The sequence below is a fragment of the Mauremys mutica genome, chromosome 1, assembly GCF_020497125.1.
Source record: "Mauremys mutica isolate MM-2020 ecotype Southern chromosome 1, ASM2049712v1, whole genome shotgun sequence".
In the NCBI taxonomy this organism is placed as follows: Eukaryota; Metazoa; Chordata; order Testudines; family Geoemydidae; genus Mauremys; species Mauremys mutica.
In genome coordinates this window covers 121,736,141-121,760,692 of record NC_059072.1, presented here as the reverse complement: position 1 = coordinate 121,760,692, position 24,552 = coordinate 121,736,141, and the positions used below count along the sequence as shown (strand labels likewise).

The 24,552-nt window shown below is 41.3% G+C and overlaps 1 protein-coding gene across 1 annotated transcript in view; it reads right to left on the bottom strand.

The window, feature by feature from the left end:
- The window catches only part of ABCC9 (ATP binding cassette subfamily C member 9), a 123,164-nt gene extending 98,816 nt beyond the window's left edge, over window positions 1-24,348 (bottom strand). Inside the window, exons 1-7 of the mRNA XM_044998576.1 lie at window positions 24,277-24,348; window positions 21,346-21,572; window positions 10,458-10,630; window positions 6,476-6,617; window positions 4,561-4,682; window positions 2,652-2,818; window positions 1,597-1,839 (exon numbers count right to left, since the gene is read on the bottom strand). Coding sequence (XP_044854511.1) covers window positions 1,597-1,839; window positions 2,652-2,818; window positions 4,561-4,682; window positions 6,476-6,617; window positions 10,458-10,602 — 819 coding nt within the window. The 5' untranslated portion in view covers window positions 10,603-10,630; window positions 21,346-21,572; window positions 24,277-24,348. The remainder of the gene's footprint in view (window positions 1-1,596; window positions 1,840-2,651; window positions 2,819-4,560; window positions 4,683-6,475; window positions 6,618-10,457; window positions 10,631-21,345; window positions 21,573-24,276) is intronic.
- Window positions 24,349-24,552: the final 204 nt, after the last annotated feature.

Sequence of the window (24,552 nt, the reverse complement as noted above, 5' to 3'; positions counted from 1 at the left end):
CAGGAGCCTGTGGACAATTGCAAAAGTATCTAAGTAAAGCACAGGCTCATCTGTGAGGGAGACCGTGGCCAGCTGAGCCCAACTGGGTCTGAAGACTTAGTGGTCTTTATAGTTCTGTTGCACTAGTTCTAGGATATGGGCCCCAGAAGAGGTCATACTCTTGAAGGTGATTTGCCCAGATGGTCAGGCCACTCGTAAGGCCGGATTTGGCCGAAGAACACAAGAGGCAAACTGAGGTCCTGCTGCTGCTGTGTCACAGCCAGACATTACAGGGCACACTGAAGCCACAACTTGTCTAGACAGACAAATGTATGTGCGCAATTATGCCCATTATAAAGTCTGGCACTAAAGGACAACTTTCTCAGCTGATACAAATGGGCAGCACTCATTGACGCAGTGCAGTTTTATCCATTTACACAAGCAGAGAATTTGGCTCTCTGGCTCATTATAAATCAGATACAGTATGCAAATTACTGAAGACAAGCAGTCTCAAATATATTAAACGCAAGCTATTGTACTAAATAAGAACCCATGGGGAAAATATCCATATTTTCTTAAGGCAACTTCTACTACAGGGGAGAGCACAGCTCTTCTGCTGCTATCCAACTTGTTCATTCATTTCCATTCTAAACTGCTGCATTGCATGAAAACCAATTTACATTGTGAGTTTAGGAAAGTGATCAACACTGATTAACAGATGATTTCTATGGGCCAAATTTTCCAAAGTGGCTCTAAATATGTGTGTTGTCCCCTTTGTATATGCACATGTATGCACCTGTATGTACAAACTGGCGAGACTCACAATCACCTGATCTACACATGGAAACGCCCATCCGTGGGCAGAAATGACTAGGCATTGAAGTAAGCAGAAGGGTGCATGTGCAACTTGGACTGAGCAAAGTTAGAGGCTACTTTGGGAGTGCTGCTCTCAGGCCACCCTGGGGCAAAGAGTTTCTGTCCAAAACATCTCCTGTCCTTTCCTCTAGTGCATCTCTGAATGGAAAAGCCAGAATTTAGCCCAAAGTTTCTGAAATCAGTTTATATAACATACATATACTTTAGTAGGTAAATAATCCATTCAATTATGCCCATATCTATGGAAAGGTTAATACGTAGTCCTGCCTTAGTGCAGGGGACTGTACTAGATGACCTACTGAGGCCCCTTCCAGTCCAAAATTACTATGATGCTATGAAAGGGATAGTAACTATTTAACAGTGCACAGTAATACTCTAAAGAAGTTCAGAAGATGTGAAGAAGGGTGTTTCCAGTTGAAACTGGAGAGAATATCTGTTCATTTAAAACACTGTCATGAGCCCTTAAGACTTAAAGAAAGCTTTGACTTCTAAAATGAAAACTAGCGAGTGATTTGTGCATTAGGGCTTCAGTTCCCAAGGCTTTCAATCTGGCAACTATCCCAAGCCAAGAATTCACTTTAAAAGCAAACAGTACTTTTGGACTGAAACATTATAAGCCAAGTTTCACCTTGGAACAAATTCTTTTGTCATAAATTCCTAAAAAAAGGGTTTCCTAGTGGAAGTGAAGATACCACTTTAACAGTATAAAGGCTGTACGGTGATATGGATATCATTGCTTACCTTTTGCTCTTCATACGCTTCTTTCAAACAAACATAGTTTGTAAGTGCTCGCATTGCTATTGGCAGCTTCCCAATTGCCTTCAGGTCAATCGGCTTCTTGTGGGCCGATATAATAAGTGTATTCATCCACCAGTAAGTCGCCTTTGAGAGCAAATTGACAAATGGCTGAAGAAATCTCACACCCAGATCCTGCAGGTCTTCAGGTGGCTTTACTTTCTGAGGGTTCATAAAAAATACATACCTCTGTAGAGGAAAAAACATAATATGTTCAGCAATTATACTCTTTCACAGCAATTTTTAGTTAAAGTAATAATATATTGTGTAAATTCTAGGGCTGTTGATTAATCGCAGTTAACTCACACAATTAACTAAAAAAAATTAATCACGATTAAAAAATTAATTGCAATTAATCGCAGTTTTAATTGCACTGTTAAACAATAGAATACCAATTGATATTTATTAAATATTTTGGATGTTTATCTACATTTTCATATACATTGTATTCTGTGTTGTAATTTAAATCAAAGTATATATTGTTTTTGGGTACAAATATTTGCACTATAAAAATGATAAACAAAAGAAATAGTATTTTACAATTCACCTCATACAAGTTCTGTAGTGCAATCTCTTTGCCAAGCTTACCTTCCCAATGGGCTAAGGACATGTGAAGAAACAAAGAAGAGTAAAAACAATAAATGGGGAAAAGAACAAGGCGCTCATGGGCTCCCCAATACAATTGGCCCCCTAAATCCTAACCAATGAAGCAGAGGAAGGAGAAGAAAACACAAAGTGTTACCCAATGACAATGGGTGAGAGGGCAATTCCTTTCTGACACTAAGGCCCTGATCCAGCAAACATGTTTAATTTTAATCATGTGAGTGGCCCCATTGACTCCAGTGGAACTACTAATATACTTAAAGTTAAGCATGTGCTCAGCTGGAGTGGAGGCTAAATTTGGCAATCCGGGCATGTGAGAAGGAGTCACTTCTATTTCTATGTTTACTCCAAATACCACTGCTGTCTGTCCTGCCAAAGCCTAGTAAAGTGACACATACCCTAACTCGAATGACATTGATTTCCACAGCCATCAGCAGCCCATAGAGAATGACCATAATTCCAGTGATGCAGAAGCGCAGCTGTGAGAGCGGCACGCCATCCTCGCAATATCTGACCAGCTTGATGGTTTTTGTGACAAAGGCCATTATCCAGTAAACAAAAAGAGCTGTGAAACAAACAAACCAACCCACATCATTTTAAGAAAGTACTTTTTAACTACACCAGTATCACAAGAGAATCAGATCAGTATCCAAATTAAGATTACTCTATGAGTGTTGCTTCTGTGCAGCTGTAGTTGCCATGTCGCAGGGCCCAATCCAGTAGTCCCATGGGTTGTTAGCCTCCCTAACGGGGGGCTAGGCTTGTGAGGCTTTTCAAGATGGAAGATCTTGGAGAGTGAGAGACTTGCCCTGCACTGTTTCACTGAGATATTTTTTTCTTTCTTTGGCCTTGATCTTGCAATTGGATCTGCTTGGGCAGATCTCTGCACCCAGGCACAGCCAACCTGAAGTCCATGGGGCTTCACATGGGCGCAAAGGTCCAGCCGAATAGATCTAATTTCAGGTCTGGGACCTTTATTTGTTATTTTCTTTGAAGAAAATAAAAAATACCTAGCCTGACGAATACATAGTGACCCTTTGGGTATGAAAACCATCAGGGTACAAAATTGCAGATGTGCTCTTAGAGGGCATTTTTGAAAATGTGGTCTGTAAAGTTAAAACTATAACCTGCCTCTCAGTCTGTGCAAATAGTCAGCCAGTTCAGACTGTTAAGCAACAGGCAGTGTTGGTGTACACCCCTTATGCAGTCTCCAGCAACCCCTACCCAATTCCTATGTTTCGACACTGTAATAAAAACCTCTGTGGCTGCAAGTTTCAGAGCCCAGTGTACAGACTCGGGCTTGTGGCACTTACACTACAGCACTAAAATAGCAGTGCTGACATTCCCACTCAGGCTGGAGCTCGGGCTCTTTAATTCACCCACCTCACCAGGTCTCAGAACCTGAGCTCCAGCCCAAATGGGAACAGCTACACTTCTATTTTTAGCCCTGTAGTACGAGCCCACCTCAGTTGACCTAGGCTCTGAGACTCAGAGCTGTGAGGTTTCTTTCAGTGTCTCCTGACTGGGAAAAACATGATAAATAGTTGGCAGCCATATTCCTTGAGAGCAACCTGACTTCAGTCCCGCTGGAAACAATGGGAGATGGAAGCCATCTTTACTATGAGAAACCTCACTGTGACCTGCAAAGGATGGCTGTCAGCTTATCTGAGGGTAGTCTGTAGCCTGAGACCAACTGAAAGTACTGAGAGATAGTAACCATTTTGAATAAGGGTCAAATTTTTCCCAGAAATCATGAGCAGTGTTAAAAAGCCACATTGTAAAACTCATGATAAAATCACAGGAGTTGGCAATTTTCCATTATACTCCAGTCCACCTAGTCAAGTGTCAGGGACAGCTTCAGGTTTTCTGCAGCCCCAAGTGGTGGGGGAAAAAAAAAAAAAAAGCCGATCGGCAGCACTTCGGCGGCAGCTGAATCTCACCACTCCATTCTTTGGCGGGAATTCGGCGGCGGGTCCTTCACTCCTTCACTCCTCACTTCCTCCTTCACTTCGGCAGCAGCTCAAAGAGGAAGAGAGGGACTGAGGGAGCTGCCGCCGAATTACTGCCGAAGACCCAGATGGGCCGCCCCAATAGTGGATGGAGTGCCGCCCCTTAGCTGGTGCCTGGAGCCGGCCCTGTCCAGTGTGCAATAATGCATCCCAGAGAGAAAAAAAGTAAGCAGAAAATTTCTCCCTGGCTTTTCATGAGTTTCATAAACCTTCTCAGGGTCAGAAAGTTTATTTTGAAAAATTATGGAACAAACCAGCGGCTTTTTGAAAAACAGCAAAAATAAGATAAGCAACCTACCTAGCAGTAGCTTTGGAAAGTTAGACGTTTCAATATTATGGTAATAGACAATAGCTGTGGTGGCAGCCACAAATCCCATCATAGCTGGCAGGAAGAGATGCAGGTGGCGAGATTTCATATTTCTGAAAAGAAACCAGAAATACAGTATAAATGCAACTGGATTTGGTGTCTTTTTTCACTTTCATAATTTTATGAGTACATATAAATTGAGTGTTCATGATGGATTGAAGTCCTTCATTCACAGCATGGAGACACTATGGTTGGATGTTATGCAAACTTCCATAACAGCCAGTGACATTTTTCGAATGTCAATTTTTCAATGAAACTTTTTGTTGAAAAAAAATTGAATTAAAAAGATGGGATGAACGTTATCATTTTTGTTCTGATTTTTTATTTGATTGTTTGTTTAGTTTTTGGTGGGGGCTGGACCAGTTATGGAGTGTTTTTTTTAAAAAGTAGAAAAGTTTGAAAAAATGGTATGAAGTTTTGTATTAGTTTTTTACCATCTCCAACAAATAATCAATCATCATCATCTCCTCTTCTGGGTCAAAACTGCATGGCTTGTGTGATGGGGTCTACAAAATCTCTGGCTAGACAAGAAAGAGTTAAAGTGCAGCTGTGGGTTCAGGTCGCTCCACCTCATGGCACCTCTGAAGCATGCCAGACTTGGAGATGGAGCCTTAAAAGGGAGAAGCCCCCAGCTCAGAGACCCCCAAGGTGGGGAGGTGGAACGACCACTCATTCTCAGGTTTCAGAGAGAAGCATAGCAGAGAACCGGCTGACTTAGGTGTCTGTGAGCACAGAACAGTAGGATGGCTGGCTGAAGGATTCTGGCAGGACAGAAGGGCGGGTGCTGGTCTTTATTTCTGATAATTAAGTGTCCTTTCCTTCGTTACATGAGGGAACCGGGACTAGGGCCTTGACCCAAAGCAGACCCCTGCTGGGGAAGTAGGGTGACCAGATGTCCCGATTTTATAGGGACAGTCCCAATTTTTAGGACTTTTTCTTATATAGGTTCCTATTATCCCCCACCCCCTGTCCTGATCTTTCACATTTGCTGTCTGGTCACCCTATGGGGAAGTGAGCCTCCCAAGGAGAAGGCAGGCTAATGTGGGAAGTAGCACAGGGAAGAAGAAAGTGGTCTGGCAAGACAGATCTTAACTGCTTGCTACAAAGGTCCCTGGGCTGGAACCCATGGCAGGGGAAGGGACTGAGTTCCCCTACTGCCTTATTAAGGAAACTAGTGTGAAGACCCGAGACACAAGGGATTGGAAAGACTATTGTGCCTTGACCTGATGCGAGGTTCTGGGACTATTGGTTTAAAACCCTTGTTTACCCTGGAAAGGGTGAGACTAAAGTGACCTGGCCAGATGCCAAGTCACAAGGCGAAGAGGACCACCAGTGGATGGGATGGCTAGTTGGCCGGACTACAAAGAGAATAAACAATGCCATGCTGCACCTAGCCACAAAGCAGTGCATCGGCTGGGGAGTCACTTAGTCAGAGAGGTACAAAGGTTCTAGAATATATGATCTCGGATAAATCTAAAAAGTGGAATGTAAAAGGGCAGGGGACACAATCATTGGCGATGCCTAAAAGAGAAGAAAGAGCATTCCTGCATCCCTTTGAAATGCTTTACTGCTCTAGTTGAGAGCACAGTGATGACTTCTTTAGAGACAGAATATTCTGTATCCATGTGCAATACATTCAGCTGTTGTCAGCATTTTCATGCTAGCGTAGCTCAAAGGGGGGGCAATAAAGTGCTAAATAAAACTGCTTCACCTTTATCCCTTTAAAAATTGGGAAGCTTATTAAGCAGAGCCCCTTCTCTTTAGGAAACTTCTTCACACCTCAGTAACAGACTTGCCACGCTATTAATGCAACTAGCTAGACTCTGAAGCAGACACCGTCACTTACGCATCTGAAACTATGCCCTCTGCTATTTCACAGACATGTACGAACAGGAGGGTGAATGTCAGAATCCACCGCAGATTGTGTCCAGGGAAATGCAGCCATGTGTTGTGATGGATCTGGACTTTCGAACTTTGGCTACCCCAGCCTGCAAAATAAAATTAAAAGAAGAAAACAAGATCACACAGTAAGTCAGTGGTAGAAGTTAGGAGTTCTGGCTCCTAGTCCCCATGCCTTGGGGAACAGAGTGGGTAGTACACTGAAGTGCAGTGGGAGGCTGTGTTGGAATGCACCCCTGTATTCACACCCTACACACCATTGTAATAATCTTTGTACAGAATATACCTTGTGAGGTATCATTTGAAAACTAATAACTTGCTGGTCAGTCATATCATGATGAAATGTACATAGCAATATTACATTTAAAGTTATAAACAGAAACTGAAATTACAACTGAAATGTGTTTACCAGACAAGTCTCGGGACTGGGTAAATCTGTTTCTTAAAGACAAAGGACAAGATGATGCCCCTAGCCAGGTGCCATCAAAGTTGATGTGTAATCACCTATAAAGTGGCCATTCTTTGGCAGGAAGGGGACAGGAACAAACAGAGCTGCATCTTAGCAAACAACAGCATGGAACCTCTTTCACCATCACACTTTTTGTCTCCATCCTCACAGCGGGTGTGAACTTTATCTAGGGGTAAACCTTGGGAAAATGCAATTTCAAAGGGTGACTGAACTATAAAAGTGAGGGGCAAAAACACCCAGTTATCTTGGCCTGTCCATCTCTCTCTTTTCCACCTAGCCTATGGACTTTGGGAGCATGTGGTAAGAGTTTTATCTTGAACCTAGTTTGTTAAGTTTAGAAAGGGTTTTATCTTTATTTCTCTTGTAACCATTTCTGATTTTAATGTGTTATACCTGTATGCACTTAAAATCTATCTCTTTGTCATTAAATAAACCAATTTTATTCTTTAATTAAAACTAATGCAAGGAACTATGTGGGTAACTCCTTTTATGGCAGCAAACTGTTGTATATTGATGCACTTAGAATGGCAATGGACCTAATATATCTGGACTGTTCAGGAGAGGGCTGGACAGTGCAGAACACACGTTTCTGGGGGGAAATCCAGGATTGGGAGTGTGTTGGGGTCACTCTGCAAGTAGTAACCAAGGCTGCTGGAAGCCAGACTGTGGCTGGTGTGTTGCTGATTGGCTGCTGGGATCAGAGTTGCTGGACCAGGGCTGTGGCTATACACAGACACTCAGGCTGTGACCTGCATCCTGTTTGTGAGGAGCCCAGGTTAGGAGCTACAGAAGCAAAGCATTGTGAGACACCCCACGTTGCACAGCAGACGTGACACAGTCCCACACTGCTCTGGATTGCACACTAGAATGTCACGAAGACTGAGATGGATTCATAGATTCTAAGGCAAGAAGGACCACTGTGGTCATTTAGTCTTACTTCTTGTTTAACACAGACCATAGAACTTCCCCAAAATAATTCCTAGAGCAGATCTTGTAGAAAAACATCCACTCTTGATTTAAAAATTGTCATTGAGGAGAATCCACCACGACCTTTGGTAAATTGTTGCAATGGTTAATTACCCTCACAGTCAAAAATTTATACTTTATTTCCAGTCTGAATTTGTCTAGCTTCAGCTTCCAGCCACTGGATTGTGTTATATCTTTGTCTGTTGGACTGAAGAGCCCATTATCAAATATTTGATCCCCATGTAGGTACTTATAGACTGTAATCAAGTCACCCCTTAACCTTCTCTTTGTTAAGATTAACAGATTGAGCTCCTTGAGTCTATCCCAAGAAGGCATGTTTTCTAATCCTTTAATCATTCTTGTGGCTCATCTCTTAACCCTCTCCAGTTTATCAAGATTCTCCACGAACTGTGGGCACCAGAACTGGACACAGTATTCCAGTACCAGGCGCGCCAGTGCCAAATTCAGAAGTAAGATAACCTCTCTATTACTAGAGATTCACCTATTTATGCATCCCAGGATCACATTAGCTTTTTTGGCCACAGTTCATTTCAGCTGATTATCCACCATGACCCCCCAAATCCACCATGACCCCCCATTCAATTAATAGACTGACAAGTCCTGAATGACCATATCATCTTGTCCCTACTAATCAAAGAATGGGAATGGCAGGAAAGGCTAGAGCAAACGGACAATAAGAAGACACTCAGTAAATTCTCCAAATGCTATACAATTGTTATCTCCCTCCCCTCACCCTCAAGACCTGGGAAGGACATAATTACCTTAGTCAGACAAAGCTTATTATCCTCATCCCAGGCCTGCTGAGGATTATCATATCCTCAGTGAGCTCTCAGAAGCTCCTGATCAGTCTCATCCTCCAGCAGAAGTGTCCAAAGACCAGGGGAATAGGACTAGTAGAAAGCTGGGCCATCCTGATGGCCACTGTGTCTGAATGTGAGGCTATCCACATGCCCACCTCAATGAAGTGACAGTGAATGTAATCTGCACACAGTATACACCCGAGTAGGGCATGGTGGTCAGAAATAATTGCTGCAGGTGGTTCATCTGACATTGCACAGCTGCTTTATTGCCATTTAGGGTGACCAGATGTCCCGATTTTAAAGGGACAGTCCCGATTTTTGGGTCTTTTTCTTATATAGGCTCCTATTACCCCCCACCCCATCCCGATTTTTCACACTTGCTGTCTGGTCACTTTATTGCCATTGCAAATACACTCCTCTCTGAAAATGGAGTGATCAGACCTGGAAAGTCTAGTCTTTGTCCCTCACTTCCTTCGTCTGTAAATTAGAGATACTCATCTACCTAGAGGCATTCTTAGGCTTACCTTATTTATGTGTGTAAAGTGCTTTGAGATCCTCAGATGGAAGATGCTATAGAAGTGTGGAGAATTATTATTGTTAAACGGTGCTGTTTGTTTCACACCAATATCCACTTTTGATAACTTTGTGCGAGACCCTTTTAAATGAAACTGCTTTTAGAAAGAGAGATTTAAAAAAATGAATTCAGTCACCCTCTCAGGCCTGAGGAGGAATGAATGGGCTGAAAAGAACTGTTGTGCTCCCTTTTGTTACTCAGGGTCTCTGAAAGTCTGTGTCATTGCAAAGTCCATTATATATAAAAAAGTTGAGCAACGTTGGCAGAAGGTATAGGGAGTTCTGCATTGTTTCTATAGTGGTGAGGAACATGGAGTTGTGTGTGTTAGAACAAAAGATGAGCAAACAGGTTCTGATTAAATAAGAACTAAATTGAAACTGTGGAACTAAGGGCAGGTCTACACTACAAAGTTAAATCAACTTAAGTTACACAACTCCAGCTATGTGAATAATGTAGCTTAGGTTGACTTATTGTGGTGTCTACATCGCGCTGAGTCGATGGGAGAAATTGTTCTAGGGATGGATTTATCATCTCTTATTCGTGTTTACAAACATTGGCATGAGAATGAATTATCCTTTCTACAGTGCTTCATATAATTATCATACAGACAGACCCAAGATGTAAATTTTGGAATAGCTCTAAACTCAGTCAAAGTTCAAGGATAGATCTCATGTCCTAACTCTTATATTCTAAAAATAGAGACAGCTGCCAAGTTCGAACCTGGAGACAAACTTCTCCAAAGTTTGAGAGAATTAGGATCTGATTTTCTGGTTAGCTTCCATCTTTTAAAGGTAAGCCCATGTTGTAAAATTCAGAATGTGTACCCAAAATTCCCACAAATGAAAGAGGGTTGACATTAACTCTTCTGGTTCAGGCCCATTTCTGCATTAACCTCTCTTCAACATGCCCCCTTTTGACTGGATCTCCATTCCATCTCTTCCTCATGATGCCTAAAGTAATGAAAATATCTAAACTGAATGGATTGCACCAGTCCTATAACATAATAAGGCTCCAGTTCTGCAAACATGTATGCATGCATGACTTGAAGCATATGTATGATTGTTTCGAGGATGGGGGGGCCTATGGCTGGATTACTCACCAATAAACAAAATTGGAAAGGTGATAAATAACAGGAAGACATGGGGAACCAGGTTGAGGGCATCCACGAAGCAGACATTTTTTAGGACACCAGCACTGATGTCATAGGCAGAAGCGTTGTCATTACCACAAAATGCGACTTTCATTGCTTCCAAACAGCCTGATTATTACAAACTAGAGACAAAACACAAGAGAAACAAAAAAAAGTAAAACATCCAAAGTGATCACCAAAGTTTTTTACATTTCTTTTAGTTAAACACAAAATTAAAACAGCATCATTGAGGCTTTTTTAGTTATGAGCAAATTAATTCAAAGAGAATTATTCAAAGAGAATAATTTATTAGACATACGTAAACTCTGATCCTGCAAACTCTTATACACATGCTGAAAGTTACCCTAAAGTGTGCATCAGTGTTTCCATGATCAGGGCTTTATTTACTATTAAAATTATCCACTGAATACATACTGCAAATAAATGTTGATCTCCATCACATTCATGAACAGCTCATTGCACATATTCAATATTCCAAATACAAAATGGAGATGGTCAGGAAACCAAAACATGTTTTAAAACCTTGTTTCCATTTTTCATCAAAAATGTCAATGTGCCTAAAGCTAAGCACATGTGTAATTGTTGGTTGGATTAGAGATATGGAGTCTCAAAAATACCACAGTATGTCTTCTGCAGTCTCCCTTCTTAGGATTTGTTGTTCCATGGCTACAGTGCGAGCCCTCTACCTTACTACTCATTACCGTTTATAACAGAATCAAGCAGGATTGAAAATGAAATGGCTCCTTACAGATTTCTTTCCCTCCAGCATATGCACACTAATTTGTTACGGTAGGATTATTCATGAATGCTTGGTTGGTGACATTGTTAATTCTTTTAAAATATTTTTTTTTAAATTAAAGACATTGGTGAGAATAACCCACAAAGTTCCTGATTCAGCCAAGCATATTTGCTTGCACATAAGTACTTCACTATTCAGCAAAGCACATGCCGAGTTCCCATTCAAGTCAATGGGACATAAGTACGTGCTCATGTGTCTTGCTGAATCAGGATAATAAAAAATTACTCGGACTACACAAAATGTAAGAAAAAACAAGGTTAGCTGAGTTTGGTGTCTTAGCAACAGGCCAAATCCCGCTTGCCTTACTCACACACATAGGGCTGTTGACTTCAAATGGCATTATTTGTTCAAATAAGGCAAGCATGATTTGGCTCAAGAATCTCCTTAGAATGAACACAAACATAGCATTTTTAAAGAGTACATGCAAGTTTAAAGGGACATTGTGAGCCTCAGTGAGACCCTCATTTTAGTTCATTTAATAAAAGCAAACAAGGAGCTAGAAGGGTTTTCAAAATTTAATTTGAATAGAAATGCCGGTCTTCTGAAAAGTGTTTAATAAATTGAATCATTTTTCAAACACAGCAGCAATGTACTGGTTGAGGAAAACCAGCAATTGAATGACTGCGGGTCACATTAAGGCCCAGATCCTGCAAACTCAAATGCATGGGTTTAACTTTGTGCACATGAGTAATCTTTTCAAAATCAATGATACTATTTGCATCGTTAAAGTTAAGCATGTGCCTAAATGTTTGCAGGATCAAGGCCTAAATGCTGATTTACACCCATGTGATCAGTGAGATTTCACTGAAGAATTTGGCCCAGCATCTACATTCAACAATGTACTATGACCATTAGAGATTTTCTGCCAACGAGGACTAAAGTGCAAATAATACTCCAACTGGTTAATAATGAAAACCAAATATAATGTTAAAAATATGTTCTGTTTCAATAATCTACTAAGTTATTAGCAGGATACAGAAGGATTTTTTTAAAAACGTATGGAGGTTGTTTATTTTCTTTTTTAATCCTGACATGTTTCCCTTTAAAAGAAACATAATGGTAATCTGCAGAAAATCTTAAATGCTGTTGCCTAATCTTTATGGAGGGTCAGAAGTTTCATGGTAATTCTGCTGGGAATTTTCTTCCTTTTCCCACAAGCAATATGACTACATTCTCACACAGCTGAGCAGGCTATCATGCTCTGATTGTTAGACTGAGATTAGAAGGCAGGCGGATCTGGGTTCTAATGCGTATTCAATCACTAGCTCTTTGTGGCCAGTGAGATCCAATTAGTCAGCTCCAAAACTGAGTAAAAGGATTGTGACATGAGAAACCATGTTTCAGAGATTGAATAGGGGAGGGGATGTTTGGACTTTTCCTTCACTGGGGAAGAGATGGATCGTTGGGACCAGAAGTTTCCGTAAGAGAGTGAAATGTTAATTGTGTGAAGTGAGTGCCCTCAGCTAGCCTCCACATAGAAGAACTCCACATGGACTCCTCCTGAGGGTCGAAATGACAGTCTGGACCTATACATTGAATGCTTCCGCCGACGTGCACAGGCAGAAATTGTGGAAAAACAACATCGCTTGCCTCACAACCTAAGTCGTGCAGAACGCAATGCCATCCACAGCCTCAGAAACCATCCTGACATTATAATCAAAGAGGCTGATAAAGGAGGTGCTGTTGTCATCATGAACAGGTCTGACTACCAAAAGGAGGCCGCCAGACAACTCTCCAATACTAAATTTTACAGGCTACTTCCCTCAGATCCCACTGAGGAATACACTAAGAAACTGCACCATCTACTCAGGACACTCCCTACACTAACACCAGAACTAATCAACATACCCTTAGAGCCCCGACCAGGGTTATTCTATCTACTACCCAAGATCCACAAACCCGGAAATCCTGGACGCCCCATCATCTCGGGCATTGGAACTCTCACTAAAGGACTGTCTAGATATGTAGACTCTCTACTCAGACCCTATGCTACCAGCACTCCCAGCTATCTCCGTGACACCACTGATTTCCTGAGGAAACTACAATGCATTGGTGACCTTCCAGAAAACACCATCCTGGCCACCATGGATGTAGAGGCTCTCTACACAAACATCCCACACACTGATGGAATACAAGTTGTCAGGAACAGTATCCCTGATGATGCCACAGCACACCTGGTTGCTGAGCTCTGTGGCTTTATCCTCACACACAACTATTTCAAATTTGCTGACAATATATATCTCCAGATCAGTGGCACCGCTATGGGCACCCGTATGGCCCCACAATATGCCAATATTTTTATGGCCGACCTGGAACAACGCTTCCTCAGCTCCCGTCCACTCACGCCCCTTCTCTACCTACGCTACATCGATGACATCTTCATCATCTGGACCCATGGGAAGGAGACTCTGGAAAAATTCCACCACGATTTCAACAGCTTCCACCCCTCCATCAACCTCAGCCTGGACCAATCTACACGGGAGGTCCACTTCCTAGACACCACGGTGCAAATAAGTGATGGTCACATCAACACCACCCTATACCGAAAACTTACCGACCGCTATGCCTACCTTCATGCCTCCAGCTTCCATCCCGGACACACCACAAGATCAATTGTCTACAGCCAAGCACTGAGGTACAACCGTATCTGCTCTAACCCCGCAGACAGAGACCAACACCTAGAAAATCTCCACCAAGCATTCTCAAGACTACAGTACCCACACGAGGAAATAAGGAAACAGATCAACAGAGCCAGACGTGTACCCAGAAGCCTCCTACTGGAAGACAAACCCAAGAAAGAAACCAACAGGACTCCACTGGCCATCACATACAGTCCCCAGCTAAAACCCCTACAACGCATCATCAGGGATCTACAACCCATCCTGGACAATGATCCCACACTTTCACAGGCCTTGGGTGGCAGACCAGTCCTCGCCCACAGACAACCTGCCAACCTGCCAACCTGAAGCATATTCTCACCAGCAACTGCACACCGCACCATAGTAACTCTAGCTCAGGAACCAATCCATGCAACAAACCTCGATGCCAACTCTGCCCACATATCTACACCAGCAACACCATCACAGGACCAAACCAGATCAGCCACAACATCACCGGTTCATTCACCTGCACGTCCACCAATGTAATATATGCCATCATATGCCAGCAATGCCCCTCTGCTATGTACATCGGCCAAACTGGACAGTCTCTAAGGAAAAGGATAAATGGACACAAATCAGACATTAGGAATGGCAATATACAAAAACCTGTAAGAGAACACTTCAACCTCCCTGGCCACACAATAGCAGATCTTCAGGTGGCCATCCTAGAGCAAAAAAACTTTAGGACCAGACTTCAAAGAGAAACTGCTGAGCTCCAGTTCATCTGCAAATTTGACACCATCAGCTCAGGACTAAACAAAGACTGTGAATGGCTTGCCAATTACAGAACCAGTTTCTCCTCCCTTGGTTTTCACACTTCAACTGCTAGAACAGGGCCTCATCCTCCCTGATTGATCTAACCTCGTTATCTCTAGCTTGCTTCTTGCTTGCTTATATATACCTGCCCCAGGAAATTTCCACCACTTGCATCCGAAGAAGTGGGTATTCACCCACGAAAGCTCATGCTGCAAAACGTCTGTTAGTCTATAAGGTGCCACAGGATTCTTTGCTGCTTTTACAGAGCCAGACTAACACGGCTACCCCTCTGATACTCAGCTAGCCTGTATCTATCCACTAGTAGTCTGTATGGTCTCATATCCGATCTCTGCCAGTGGCTAATCTTGGATGTTTCCAAAAAATATTCAAAACAATCATAATATACATATGTCACACTTCAGGGCAATTGCGTCCATATTTCTCCCTTGTGCTCCACCAAGGGCACCCAATCTAGCCTCCAGGCTCCTCAGCCATCACCTCTCTTGGGTAGAGACCAATGTCTCTCTCCCTCCTGACTGGAGTTTTCCAGGCTGCACAGGCCCCTGCCCACATTGTGTTATTGCAGCGAGACAGACTGTCTACGCAGGGTACGGTCTGCACTTTGCTTTCTCTTTGAAGGCTTATGTACAGCATAATTGCAGAGGTCGCAAGTCACCACACAGCTCTAAGCAAGGTGGAAGCACTATAGAGAAATCATATAAAACACCATAAAGGTTGCTATACGCATGCTAAAAGCTTATCAGATGTCACCCATCAGTCTTATGGACCTTAGTAGGCCAAAGTCATTCCAACCCTTCCCAGTAAGTATTGCCCCCCGCCACCACCCTTGGACAGACTGTCCTGTCCATTTCCTGGATCAGAAAGCAGGCTCTGTGTAAACTCAGTGTAAACTCAGGCTATTTATCTTGTCTGTTGGTCTCTGGAGAATCCAGTCTGAACTAGTATATGCGAGCCTCTCCAAGCGGTATTACTTCTCTGGAGGTGTTACAACCTGAGCAAATTTGCCCCATTGTTCTTAGTTCTTGAAGGAGGTGTGGCCCCCCAGCCCCATGGAATTACATACAAACCCTGGCTCACAATGATACATACATTTAGAATAGTGAGATCTCCCAAAGATATTGCAGGAAATTGCATATCTGTCTCAGCCTAATTTTGCAACACTATTATAGCAAACCTACAGCCATCTAATACCTTCCCTGGCATTGTTGCTGCAAACCACAGCCACTTGGCTATCCGTGGTGATAGCAGAGATAGAACTCAGATTCTCCTGCTCCAAAAACACAGACACATAAAGCCTGAGATTTTCTGTTATTGTCTAGGGCCTGTGTCACTCAGTTGAGCAGTTCAGGCTCCACCCAGGAAATGACAATATCATAAACAGACGTTAGTAGAGCTAGTCAAAATATTTACTGAAAAATTTGAAAGATTTTTTTTTGTTTCCATTATATTTTGGAGTTTTTCAAGGAATATGTTTAATTTTTTTTAATGTTCAATTTTTTCTTTTTTTTTTAAGTGAGAAAAATGTAAAAAAGCCACTTTCTCACACTTCCCTCCCCTTTGAAAAAAGGGGAATTTTAAAAAAGTCAGATCAGTGGGCATTTTCCCACCTTCTCTCACTTTTTTCCTTTTTGTCCCTTTTTTCAGTGAAAAAGTGTTGGGGTTTTTTTTAAGAAAAAGAAGAAGAAGTGTTCTGTTACCCACTGAAATGAAACAACTTTTTGAAAAATATTTTTGTTGAAAACAATAATGTTTTTGACCAAAACAAAAATGTTCCAGAAAAAAAATATCTTTGGTCAAAAAAGGTATTTTCTACTGAAAAGAAGTTTTGACAGCAAATTTGCAACCAGCTGTAGCACTACTGAATGCACATCACTCTTTTATAAACTCTTTATATTTGTGGGGTCATGAAAGAAAAAGGCCATGTTGAGAGAGAATTAATCTTATAGGAAATTTCGAGAGTACTCACTTGCAAAAGTTTGTACAAACAACTGATTCACAGTGTGAACTATATAGACGGGTTTACTGTTCCAAATAAGGAAGTGGAACTTCTCTTAGGAAGTGGCAGAGAAAATCTGCAGTTACAGATTGGGTATTATAGGTACTAAAAAGGCTGAATAATAAAAAAGGAACTGTAACATTTGAGTTTGATGGTCTCAGTCCAGTTCTCAAGTGTTTATTTCACAAAACCCACTGTTTGGCATAAATTAGCACACTTTCTGACCTCCAAGATACATGGTTGTGGTGTTCAATGATCACACAGCATGTACTATTTAAATCTTCTCCAGTTGTCTTCCACGTTTCCAGAGTTTCAGCTCTGGTGGGGGTTTTAACTGCTTCTATTCAGGTTATTTTCTTAATTTGTTTTACTCCTGGTAACATATGGTGTTCAGTTCAGCATTTTCTTTTAAATATAGGCTGTAAGAAATCTGTCCTTTTAGGCCTATAGTAAACTGTTTTATTTAACTTTTGTTCCTGTGATGGGGTTTCCACCCAACACAAGGTCTGAACAGGCAAAATAGGCTAATTAACCGTATAAACTGCACCTGGAAGAGAGCCAGGGATTGATAAGGGACTGAGGAAGTCCAGCTGGGGGAGGCTTTTAAAGAGAGAAAGTTGGTGATAGGAGGAGGGCTGCATGTAGGAGCTCTGCAGTACTCCCTAGAGTGGAGGGGAGCTGGTTAGGTAGAAAGAGGAGTTCTATGGGGAGAGTAGGCCCTGGGATCCTGCCTTGGACTAGACTCTAGCAAGAAGCTGAGAAGGAGTGGAGGAAGCTCCAGTGGTAAACCCAGAGGTAGGCCAAGAGACAGAGAAGTGAGGTAGGACAGAGCCCAAGAAAACAGCAACAGAATCACAGCTTGAGCAGACTGGTTGCTGGGCACAGGTTTCCTGGGCTGGAACCTGTACTAATGGGTGTGCTTGGGTTCTCCTACCAGCCAGTCGGAAAGTGGCACTGGCTTGGAAGTAGATCAGAAGGCTGCCTGGGACTGCAGATAGACAGTTTCTCTAGTGAGACTTTGATATCCCAGAAGGAGAGGATTATAGTGACCTGATTGGAAGGCAGAATCACAAAGAGGCAACCCCCCTGAGCCCAGAGAGAGACCATGGGGTGAGTGACCAAAAAAGAGGGTGCCTGACTGGGGGAGAGCTAATGCCGAGATGTAGCCACAAAGTGGTGACTGAGTCCTGTTACAGGTCTTCACAAAAATCTAGAGCTGGTCAAAAATTTTCAAGTGAAATTATTTTCATTGAAAATTAGCCATTATCAAGCCCTGAAACTGCTCTACATACATGGTGTGCCCTGGTATCCAAAGGAATCAAAGAGCAAAAAGGTGGATTAAAGTTACCTTTGCCCCAGTTCCATCAACTGTGTCAAGCAGAGTTAGAATATAGCTGAAAATACAGATCTAAAACTGAATCCAAAGTTGACTGACGATGCAAACAAAATAATAATTGAAGTACAATTTCATTAATTTAGCAAGCCCATATTAAAGGGAGATAGCTATAGAAATAAAACAGAAGTGGACATGTGTGGCTCTTTGAAGAGCTAGGCAGAGAGGTAAAGCTGGTCAAAAATTTTCCATCAAAACATTTTTGATGGAAAGGGGCTTTTCAATTACATGGAATTGAACTCTTGGGGGGTGTGGGGGAATCAGATTTTCATTAAAAAAAATGAATGCCCCCCAAATGGAAAACATTTAGGATTTTGGCAACTGGAAACTGCAATTAGTGAGTGGCATGGGGGGAGGGAGGGCTATTTTTGAGATTTTTTTTTTCAATTTTGTTTTCATTGAATTTTTTCGCAGGAATATCATTGCCTGCCATAGACAGTGTGCTTGAAGTGATGAAGACAAAAGGGGTGAACATAAATGCTTGTGTGTCATTCGGTCTGAAAAGTTTATGTATGATTTTTTTCTTCAAGCAGCATTAACTGCTGCCCTGTACTTCTGCTAACCCTTTTGGCTCCTGAGAAAGCCATGTAGGATGAGGGACCCAGCCATCAGGAGGGCTCTCTGTAGGGCTACAGAGTCCAGGCCTCAACAATCCCCATTATTTGAGATGTCAAGCCCACTGACTCCTCAGTAATATCCTCCTTTTCAACTGAGGGGAACATTCCATGGAAACTCAGAGTCTCCTTATTGAGTTTTCTGGACTCTATATCTCCACACTATGTTTTACCAGAGGAGACCTCTCACCATATTTCCTTATTGTTCATGTTTCTGACTGCAAGCTAAATCAGACCAATAATCTTTGAAACTTGGTTCCGTTTTATGTCCCTGTCTTAGTCAAGTACTCAGACTTAAGCAATCAACTATTAGCTGGCCAGATGGGCAATACTTCAAAAGACAAAAGGAAATAAGGCTGGAGAGAGGGGTGGAGGCTGGCAGGATGGAAAGGGTGGACCCAAGCCGGTTTCAGGGACGATATGCTTTCAGCTCTCTTTTTATTCATTCTGAAATCTGACGCCTTGTTGGTTTACTTTGATGAAAGTTATCTGGAAGGCAGAGAGACCCTGCAATGCCTAAAAATAAACCTGCAGCCACTAAACATTCGAGATTTTGTTGTAAAACTCCCACTGGCTAGCAAGATGGGCCTCTCTGGTTTTGGACGGCGGTACAAAGCTTGATAGTATTGTAGTTAACAGCAATTGCTACAAATGTGGTTCAGGATTAAATAGTTGCCATGGATGAGAAGAAGGCTGAGGGGGAAGAAAAGCCAATTCATTACAGAGACATGATAATGAAAACATGTCACTCTTATCCTAAACTTTGTAACGTACCAAGGAACTTGGTGACTCTGAAAAGAGGCTCCATTTAAGGATCATCAAATGGTGATTTTCAAGAAATGAGCCAGACATTGAGATACCTTTTTTATAAAGGATTGTGAAGATGACAATGAGGAAATGGTGGATAATATTTAAGACCCCACACATCAAACCAAGATGAGTGCAAAAGCCCTGGGAATTCTAACTGGGCAACACTTTATTTTATACAATGTTTATGAAATCTAAAACTTTTTCAAAGTGGGGGAAAACTTTTTTAAAGTGACACTTAAATGTTGAATATAGTTCTCCATAGTCACAGGTCTTATTTTAACTGGATTATGATTTTGTTCTCTATGAACTGCAAGGCATTTGTGACTATTAAGAAAAGAGAGTAAAATGTGGGCCTAAAGTACTCCTTGTTCCTTGGAGCAGGAATCCTTTGAACTTCTATGTCAAAAGTTATTTTTCTTTTGATCTTTAACCAAATAGCCAATATGTCTTTACCCCAGGATCAAAATATATCCATGTATTCATTGCTTTTTCAGGGTTTTTTTAACCTCTGTTTTCTTCCTTGTCTTGCATGTGATGTACATTTTCTGTTTTTTATTATATATACAGGATGGATAGATTAAACAGGCAGATATTTACAAAAGTACTCAATGGCTGACTCTGCTAGTCAGCTGATTCATTATAAAAGGCCATACCTTTGCTTGTCGTTATAGCATTTCTCAATATTAAGGTGATGGAGAAGCAGAAGAAAAGTCTACGGTGATCTCTGACAAAGAAGGGCAAATCCTGAAATCAACCCGGTTTCATGGGTGTAACTGTCAGCCTGATCCTGAGTTTTACCATTGATTTCAGTGTGCACAGGATCAATGTGCAGAGAGCAGAGTATTTCCCAGAATCCTTTTCCTTTTCTAACGTAAACTTTTTTTTGTTTGAATTTTTTTTCCCCCTAACGCTGCCTGACTCTGCATAACACAGTCTGAGCTATTCAGAACTTAGATTATCTGTTATCAGTCTGGTGAGACTGGAAGTAAAGGTCTTACAGTTTGAGATGTATTTGTTTTATCAAAAATGATCCTATATATTATATTTTTCTTATTATTATTTCAACCAGGAGCAAATAATTTAAAGATATTTGCTAGCCTGATAACCACTGTTCAGATGATGTTGGGCCCTTAGGTGATAAATTAATTATTCTAGCTACTCTACTATTTTCAAAGCACTTAGCAATATATACAAAGAGCCTGATTCAAAGTCAATGGAAAGATTTTCATTGACTTTAAGGGGGTTTTGATCAGACCGCAAATGCACAGAAAATACATTTTTGAATACATTAATGAATGTTCAGGAAAATATAGGATTATAGCTGAAGCCGAGCTAAACATAAAACTGACACTGAAAAGCAATTCACGTAAATATTTACAGCTGTCTCTCAGATACAATTCTCCTGCTTGCTTCTTTTTTTGGAAACTTCTTAATACAGCAGTTTGTGCGGTTTCAAATGGTAGCATGCTACACCGTCTGCTGTGAAACAAGCTGGGATTTAGACTTCAGACATTAGGACGGGACAATCGTAAAATCAATTTAAAAAAAGAAACATAACCCTATGAACAACCATGAAAGCATCAGCAGTTGGGAATGTTAAAGTCTGAGCATATTGGTTTGAGAAGGAAAAGTTAAACAGATTTGAACTGTAATCCCCAGGAAAATGCAAAGAGAAGTCTTGTCCCACAGACATAAGGGGAAGGAGAAGGTTAGTGGGAGATAACAGTGGGGGGTCTTGCTGCATGCCCCGTTTCTTTGCTGGATGTTAGATCAAACTCTGTAGCTTACCTTTATATATACATACACAAAATATCAAACCCAGTTTTCCCTTGGTTGCGCTATGTGATCAATATCATTCCGATGGCAGGATTCTCCTCCACTTTGTGAAGCAGCTCCAAACCCTGGAGTGGATTATTTTTAGGCTGGTGATGGGAAGATCAGCTGCTGCCTCCTATCGAGTTTCCAAAGTGAACAAACTTTCCTTGTCTTTCTCACACACTCAAGAGGGCAGGAAACTGGGAAGAGACAAGCAAGCAAAAGGCACCAATTTTTTAGACCCCTGAAGCTCCAATCCCAGGGCCTCCAGGATTCCTCCAGATTGCATTTATTTTCATTTTCCTGGGCTGAAGTGCTATGATACAAAGGGGTTGCATCATGCTGCACAGATGATCATCAGGTGATTATTCTAAAATAATCAATATGCCCCAAGATGGTCAAAATTCAAAAGGGCGTGTGTGATGCAGCTTTGGAAAACAGTATTAGTAAAGAACATAGCTCTGCATTTGAGACTGCAATTTTGCACATCATCGTGAGGATATGGGAAAAACTGGATGTACTTGGATCCTGCCAAATTTTGGCTTAGAGCTCCCAAATTCTATTGTTAAAATACAGAATAAGTCTACTCTTAATGCACATTAAAAAATGAATCGGAGCAGCTGCACTTTTTTGCAGGATTTTTTTTTAAGTGGGTAGAATTTTTAGTTTTGGGACAAAAAAGAAAAACTAACTGTGCCAAGTGCCAGAAAGAGGTTTTTGTGGTGCTGCTGCACCCATTTTCTACAGTATCTGGATTGTTTGGTGTGCTAGGAGCTACTACATATTTGTTTTCTATTTAGAAAGTAGAATTAGTATATGGAAATTTAAAATAGCAGAATCTAAGTATGAGATATCTATTTTTTCCAATGCTATTGAATGGGATGCATCAGGGTTCAGACTTTTCCATCAAAGCAAGAGCAACTATCCTTATTTTCTATTTAGATTGTAGAGGTTAGGGCCAAAATTTAGAAAGATCCAGCTGAATCCAGATGCCAGATCCAGGATCTTGCAGTACTATTGTGCCACTATTCATTATGGTTGAGAATATTTTGGTGCAGTAGGAGTGGTTACACTTGTTCTTGATTCAGAAATGAGAATTTGGGAGCTTGTAGCTAAAATTTGGCTAGATCCAGAAGGATTCAGATGTTGAATCTAGGTTTTTGCAGTGCAAACTTTCCAAGATTCGAAAGGTTTTGATTTTCTAAAAGGGATTAGACTTGTGCTCTGATTTAATTGTATAATTTGAAGGCTTGGGGGAAAAAATTGAGAGGATTCAGATATAAGCAGTTTTTATGTTTTTCCATTATTTTGTTACCCTATCACTTTGGAAAGAGATAGTGGAAACCTCAGATTCATAGGAGAATACCATGCTTCGTTTCCCTCCATCTACTTATGTACATCAAACCTTCAGCTACGTTGAGTTACTATGACAAATTTCCACTAGGCATTTCCTTGGCATTTCACTTTTTATTTTTTTTTAATTCAGAGAAAGTTTTACAAGAAAAATCGTAACATGGGCTTCTGAATGTGTGTATATATATATATATATATATAAAATACATATATATAATATTTATTTATTTATATATATATCCTTTAACAGGATCAAAATAAAATCTCAAAATGTTCTCATTAGTGTTTAAAATAGTATTGTGATCATGACATTTCCTGGGAGGGCAGATTCTGAGCTAATTTGATATGGAGACACACACATGTTAATGCACAACAAAAAATTGCTTAAATCTTTCATTTCCTATGTCACACTCTATTTAAATGGGAGTCCTTCAGATCTGTCCTTATTGCCCTGTCCACTTATTTGCCATTTTGAGATTATGAGAGGGGATATACAATGGGTGGAGAAATTAGGTTGTAGCTCTTGTAATGTAATATTTTTAATAGCCCCTTTAAAATGCTTCGGCCAACACCCTCCAGAGTCTTCAAAAGGTGAAGTATAGTGCTGGTTTGGAATTTTTTGATGAAACATTTTTTTCATTGGAAAAAGCCAACTTGTTGAAATCAAACCTTTTTTTCCAAAATTGTCAAAATATTTTGTTTGGGCCTTTTTTAAATTAAAAATTTCAGTTTTCTATTTGAAACATCTTTTTGTTTTGAAATTTAAGCTAATTATTAGGGGACGGGGGTCAATAGTCAGAACTGAAAAGAAACATTTCAAATGTATTGAAACAAAATAGTTTAGTTGACCTGACCCCCATTTTGTTCCTGATTTTTTTTCCCAGTTTGTGAAAATTTCCAAGATGTTGACTTTTCGTCACAATTTGGGATGGGGAAATATTTTGATACCTCAAACATTTTTGTGGAATGGGAAAGCCATTTCCTGCCCAGGTCTAGTAAAGTGTTCTGTTCTCAATCATTGCCAAAGTCTGTGCTCCTTGTTTTATACTCAGGAATGGGGGATTGGTTTCAAAGCCACGCAGGAATTGTTGTCATTTTATTATCATAATCAGCAATCTAAAGAAAAACTCTCTCAAGATCAATTCAAGGCTCTCCCCCCCCCCATGCCTGCATGTATCAGAACAATAATCTCCATATCAGAACACTCCCCCACACGGAGACACACATCGTTCATGCAGTGAAAATTATTTGAGGTTTTTTCTTATTCGTGGAGCATTTTAAAACACGCGTGTTTTAAATACTATCCCGCACGTGGAATTTAGGATGGGGGAGGGAGCTGGAATCAGGAAACTAGCATAAAGCTGCCTAAATCCAGGGGTTATTTTTAGGGGCAGGCATGGTAAAAATTGCCTTATGTAATATTGTTCTGAAAAAGAAGAAAAAAGCTGCCATTTTCCCATCTCTTGTGGGCAGGTTCCCTGTCTCCCCTCCTCCCAGCCAATCTGATTTCCCATCCACCTCCCCCCACCCCACTCAGCAGAAGGGACTTACCCGGAGGTAAGGCAGGAGCGTTGGCAGGCGTCTGGCTCCTGGGGATTAATCTTTGGGATGCCAGGTATTTACTACTGCAGTCTGCTAGCCCAGCCAGCAACCCCGGGGGAAGAGAGAGACCCAGCGGAGCGAGCGGACTGATGCTGCTGCTGCTGCCTCCAGGGCGAGGGAGAAGGAGGCGGATGAGAAGCAGCACAGACCCTTTATTTTCATTTTTAATGAGCAACGTTACAGCCCGTTTGTGCCCCAGCCCCATTCACCAGCCAACTACCCCCC